The following is a 6,157-nucleotide window of genomic DNA, read 5'->3' as shown; positions in this document are numbered from 1 at the left end:
GCTTCATGGTTTTATTATCTTCAGGTGATCAGGGAGATCGCTTTGTCTCAGGTCTACTGGAGTAAATCCTGAAAAGTAATACGTCTAAAATTAATCTTCAACTTAATACACAAAATTCTAGGTTCAATTCATATAACTGTGATATGATTACCCGGTCAACCTTGAATGTAAGATAAGTTGCACAAACTGCTACAGTTCCAATATTTTAGGTGCAGTCGTACAAGCGAATATAAAACCTGTGTATTACTTACAGAGAGTTGCCCATAATCCGTTACTCGGTTGGCTGTCGAATACTATGAATACTGTTGTCTGGAAACAAAACAAAAGGTTCCATACTTGTGATGTTTTTAATTGCCACTACAACATTTCAAAATATTAACTCCATTTGTGAACTCCTGTAATGTTATTAACGCCATATAACTTCGTCTTGCTCCTTTGCTACGATTGTGTTTATTGGATCGTTTGGGTGTGACCTATCGTCATGGGCTTCCTACTACATGGAGCAGAAACGCGATGAAATAACAGTAATACAGTTAAAAGAAGCATCAAACCAAAGACAGTCACAGTAATTGTTTGTGGGGACAGCCACATGTAGCTTCTTCAAAGCAATGGAAAGGTGTACATTCTCAAGGCCAATATCGTGTAGGGACGATCCATGAATGTCAGCGTTCATAATGTACATAATATAGCACAGTATTACCTGCTTTGTCAACTGCATCAACAGCCTCATAGACATCTCTTGCGCTAACAAGGTCTTCGTTCTCTAACTGGTCATCGTCCCCCTCTTTATCCTCTACGGCTGCAATATGGTATGTCCAAAAGATTACAACTGTTATTACATCATCGATTAAGCCAATTGCCACTCTTCCAGTTGTTTCTATTCATCCTGCCTTCAGTCTTTCTGTCAGAAATATGATTGTGGATTCGAATCCCCGTTCGCCCCGAGTTTTGTTTCATGTTTGTCAGCAGCATGTCTGTGCCCGGCTGAGGTTAATGGGGCTGTTGTGTTATGGTAGTGTAAGGTCGTGTCATAAAGGATCATCTGAGGTGTTTTGACATAATGCCTAATGGTTTTAACTGTATTCATAAATGACTGGATTTAAAACCTGCCCAGGTTTGAAAACCTATTGTTTCCTAGTGACTGCTAGTATTGTTCTCTATCAGTAAGCTGACAATGACAGTATATCTCATTACGACCATAGATCCTGACCACCAGTTCAAGGTTCTTTCAAACACTTGAAAGTTCAAGTATTGTCTCCTTACATGGATTATTTTATCACAAAGTGACACAATGAGGCCTTCGTACTAATTACCCACAATTTAGAAAACATATAATCCGCCCCACCCTATAACCGTTGAACTTTGTTTTTATCCTTTTCCTCTTTTATAACATAAAACTATCGAGCCATCAAGACAAGAGTTGTCTTTCTCCTAACTAATACATATCAGCAGATTACCTCTCTTGCCTAGAGGATCCCAGTTATGTTGAAAGTTCGTTTGCACTCCAGGACATTTAGACAAGTGCCCCGCTGCACTCTTGATGCACAATGTCGTACTTCTCCAGAACATCCAGTAGAACGGGCTGGAGCGGGTGTGGAGCTTATCAGAATTGATCGCCAGAAGGCAGACCAGCAAAGCCGCAACCAGTATCAGCTTCATTACGTCTCACAACAGAATCTATTGACGAGACGATTTATGCAACTATGTATCTGTGATTGGGTGTAGCTGCAGTTAAAGCATGTCCTAACAAAACCCAAATGATTCCACTTTGGTTGCCTTTGTCACTCTTATGTGTCTATTTGTGACATATGTCCAGTTTTTTGCCGCTACTTTAATTACACGGTCGTATTTTCATTTATCTTCTCAATATTTTCAAGTTTTCTGTAAACTCACGATCTCGACTTCTTCTTCTACATAGATGTAAGTATGCTTTACGTAGATGATAATTGCTACACAATGGCACTGATAGACTTCCATAGATAACACAATGGGACTCGCAGTAGCTCAGTTAGTACTCAGTGGAAACAGTCTATAGGTTTCTATACCGTCAATTCTGCCATACATAACTACTCAATAACACACGGGTTCATCGACAACTTACTTTACACCTGCTGGCCAACACATGGACGTCCACATTAAATGAAAGTAATAAGTTGTAAAGTACAAACACCCCGAGAATAAAAGACTACGTTCTGACGTGTTCCTTGTTCGTCTGATAGTTAGTGATCTGATATAAGACATAGATATACCACTGTTGACAACATGTTTATATTACAAAGTATGATACAAAGATATTTGAATTCAAAAGGAGGAGATTCTAGGCCCTGTTTGGAGATTTTGCGAAAGCGTTTCATTCTGTTCAACAAAACAAACTTTGAGTAAACTTTTGTCTAATATGTATGAGAATATGAAGGCATGTGTTAAAATAACCAAGAATACGAGTTACAACTTGGTATAAGGCAATTATGTATACTTAGTCCACTCATGTTTTCATTATTCATCAATGAGCTTGCTGTTCAAATCGAAACTAATTTTTCTTGGACAATGGATAAACAAGCTGTCTCCCTGTCCAACCCATGCATATCCAAGACCAAGTTGGAACAATGCATTTTTAATTAACATAGCCCAGTTGTGTTTATTTCTAGCCTCACGTGCATTTTCAACCAAATACAGTAAAATTTTATAGGATTTTAAGGGATAGCGGTGAGGACGCATTGAGATGACTTTCAACCAATATAAAATAGAACGTTTCAGTGCCAAGATATAGATTGGGTATCTTCCGCATTCACCTAATACAATATCACTAGTTGTTTATCTGCGGATGCCCAGAAAACGTTTATATGCTTGCAACTGTAATGCTTTCAATGCTTTTTATACCTTTGAATACCCCATACTCAGAACCATACAATAGAATTGGCAGTATTTTAGTGTCAAAGATTTTAAAATATAGTTCATATGAGAGAATTTCAAACTTAGACAAACTACGCTGAACAGTTATGAGAGCCTTCTTAGCTTTAAGAGTCAGACTGTTTATGGATGCCTGCCAAGTGAGACTTTTAGTAGATAGCATACCAAGGTAATTGTATAATGATGAATTGCTTTAATTGGAGCAAGTTTGTAGATCCAATTTTCCTTTCTAGAAAGTCTGACTCCATGTTTAAATACAACAATACTTGTCTTGTTTAAATTTACTTGGAGACAACATGTTTCGTAGGAATTCTCTAACATATCAATTTGCTTTTGGAGTCAAATTACCGTATCAGAAAACAGAACAACGTCATCAGCAAATTAAAGAAGGAACAGCTCGAGTAAGCCCGGGAATAACTGAACGCTGAAGTGGACGTGATTTTATTGACCAATTCATTAATGAAAAATGAGAACAGAAAAGGACTGATAACACAACCTTGCCGTACTTCTAGGGGACATTCAAATACTTCTGCGTTTACGTTATTCGATGAACGTACACATGCTTTCACGTTTTCATACACAGACAACACTTCATCCATTTTTGAACCAAGTCCGTTCCTTTTAAATAGATACCAGAGCTTTGTCTATTGACAGATTCGAAGGCTTTAGAAAAATCAATAAAACAAGCATAGACTTTTCCACCCTTTTTGAGATGTATTTACTGATAAGGGCCTGTAAGGTAAAGATATTACCAATGGTAGAGTATCCTGATCTGAAACCAGCTTGTTCCTCTTTGATTGTATTGCAGCACTCAGCCCAGGATACAAGTCTATTGTTTAAGATATTAGTATATAGTTTGCCAAATACACCGAGAAGTGATATGGAACGGTAATTTGCAGGTATAGGTTTATCTCCATTTTTATAAAATGGGATAATAATAGCTTTGGACCAGGACAAAGGGAACTCTCCTTTATCATAAAGAGAATTGAATAAAATTTCCAGAAAAGGTAGGAGAAAATTTGCTGAAAATTGAAACATTTCGCCAATTATGTAATCATCCCCAGACGCTTTATTTGCCTTGAGCTTGGTAATACTGGCGTATATTTCACCTATACTAATTGGTGAATCAAACATTTCATCAGTCGCTTGCAAGTCACATTGACTCAGCATGATGTAATCCTCGAACGGTGGATCATTGATGGGGTGGGTCATTCTGGATTTCAGCAAAAAGGTCCCGAAAATAGCTAAACCAAGTCTCTGGACATGTTATTCGATGATGAAACCTTACCGGTTAAGCGTTTCAATGTTTGCAAGAACGATTTAGGTTCACCATTCAATTCAATTGACTGCTTATGGTTGCACTTGGCCGTCTTACAGGCTGATTTGTATGCATGTCTACAGAATATCGTCTGTGTAATTTATGCAACTCTCATGCTGTGGGAGATGGACTCAAATGCGAAGCTTTATTACTGTATAGACAAACATATTTACCTTCTTACCTGAACCCAATAACCTTGTGGTAAGTCGTCAAACTGTTCTCGTCTAAACAAACGCGCAATCTTAAAAATCTTGCTACCTACATTAATGTAATATTTAAGTCTACAAAGATACATTAACCTTTGGTTCTTTTTCGCTTTTATCTGACATCTTGTCATGAATATATTTATATCACTATAGTAATATTGTATTCTCATGTACCACCATTGGTGGTGTTTTGAGTAATAAATTGAATTGAATTGAATTGTTCATAAGTGGCTAGAGACGCCTCATCTTTGCGTTTACGAAATATGTTCAAGAAATAACAGCGCTGCTGTTTAAAAGATTGACACATTTTGTATCAAACTGGAAAATGTTCATATTCGTATTCTTTGTTTAAACAACATTTTATGTGTGAAAAATATTTAACAGTTGTAAATATAAGGAAATTAAGAGGGTCGTTATCGCAGTTAGAGAGAGACATATAGCACACACATCCGAAGCGTCTTAATTGGATGGGGATCATTCAATTCTCATCATTCCAGAATCATCGAATCCAGGAACTGCTCCGAATATTATTCTTGATTTGTCAGCACCATATATGTACTCACTGGGTTTGCCAAGGTAGTGAATGTCAAAGACTCCGGGACATTTAGACAAGTTGCTCGCTTCACTCTTGATGCAAACTGTCGTACTTCTCCAGAACATCCAGTAAAACGGGCTGGAGCGGGTGTGGAGCCCATCATCGTTGATCGCCAGAAGGCAGACAAGCAAAGCCACAACCAGTATCAGCTTCATTACGTCTCACAACAGAATCTATTGACGAGACGATTTGTGCATCTATGTATCTGTGATTGGGTGTAGCTGCAGTGAGTGAGTTAAAATTTTACATCGCATCGGCAATATTACAGCCATATAGCGATGAAAACAAGGTAATCAATTTAAATAGCTGTCGACAAAGGACAGTAAAACCAACTAGACCATCACAGGTGTATACTTAAAACTAGTGATTAAATCTAAAATAACTATAGAGGACTATACAATATAAAAACAGGCTATTGATCGCCAACAACTGGAGGTAGATCACCATACTAGGGTCCAACGGGACCTGCAGTGCCTTTCTTTTGCTACTTATTACATGTATAAAATAAGTATATGTTTGTTCACCACGTTTATTTACAGATGCCCCATGGATGAAGAATAAAGTTGAAACATAGTTGAAATATCAAATGTTTTGACGGAACTAACCTCGGTCCGTTTCTGATCTTGTAAGATTTCAATTAAATCCTTTGTGTTTTTGAGAACCCACACACTATTGATTCCGCACATCTCATACACCTTCTGTGAATATAGAGAAAGTCCTTCCTTGTGTTGCTGGACCCAGCAACTTATCTCTCTTTGTGCGGTTTTTGTATGCAGCTTTGGAATCCAGTCATGGTCATGTCTTCAGGTTTCAGAGTCAAACCTTGATTTGGCAGATTTCTTCATAACTTATACATTGTATTTTGCATTATTTGATATGTCACGTATACCAAACTCTTTCATCAAACAGTCTATGTAATGGTTATGATGGTTGTGTTACTTAAGGTTTGGTAAGTGGGTGCAACTACAAACATTTCTTGCAGGGAAGTCGGAATGCAGGAATAACAGCTGGCTGGGACACACAGGGTTTATTCTAATTCTGTTTCCTCATTTTTCAGTCAGTGCATTCTACATTTGACAGCATCAACCCACTCTGAAAGACATTCTGCAGGTTCCTATTCTCTTTTGGCCC

General features: G+C 37.8%; 1 protein-coding gene across 3 annotated transcripts; it reads right to left on the bottom strand.

Moving 5' to 3' along the window:
- On the bottom strand, nt 1-5,231 carry LOC124254686. Of its 3 annotated transcripts, none has more exons than XR_006892524.1 (5): nt 4,995-5,231; nt 1,458-1,677; nt 701-799; nt 252-309; nt 1-68 (listed from the first exon to the last, which is right to left on the bottom strand). XR_006892524.1 is itself a non-coding variant. In XM_046688532.1 (5 exons), the coding sequence occupies exons 2-4, from the start codon at nt 1,657-1,659 to the stop codon at nt 272-274; spliced, it is 339 nt and encodes a 112-aa protein (XP_046544488.1). In that variant the 5' UTR covers nt 1,660-1,677; nt 4,399-4,441; the 3' UTR covers nt 1-68; nt 252-271. The 3 variants fall into 3 exon arrangements, 2 of the variants coding, with proteins under 2 accessions (XP_046544488.1, XP_046544489.1); XM_046688532.1 differs by lacking the exon at nt 4,995-5,231 and adding an exon at nt 4,399-4,441; XM_046688533.1 differs by lacking the exon at nt 4,995-5,231 and adding an exon at nt 4,407-4,431.
- Nucleotides 5,232-6,157: the final 926 nt, after the last annotated feature.

This window comes from Haliotis rubra, unplaced genomic scaffold (genome assembly GCF_003918875.1).
Source record: "Haliotis rubra isolate DU_JTF1 unplaced genomic scaffold, ASM391887v1 Scf58, whole genome shotgun sequence".
NCBI lineage: Eukaryota > Metazoa > Mollusca > Gastropoda > Lepetellida > Haliotidae > Haliotis > Haliotis rubra.
This window is presented reverse-complemented; position numbering and strand designations above follow the sequence as displayed.

Coding starts and splice junctions, on each gene's coding strand:
- LOC124254686 (XM_046688532.1), bottom strand. CDS start 1,659: ATGAAGCTGATACTGGTTGCGGCTTTGCTGGTCTGCCTTCTGGCGATC. Junction 800..1,457: donor GGATCCTCTAGGCAAGAGAG/GTAATCTGCTGA, acceptor ACCATATTGCAG/CCGTAGAGGATAAAGAGGGG. Junction 310..700: donor TGATGCAGTTGACAAAGCAG/GTAATACTGTGC, acceptor TTTTGTTTCCAG/ACAACAGTATTCATAGTATT.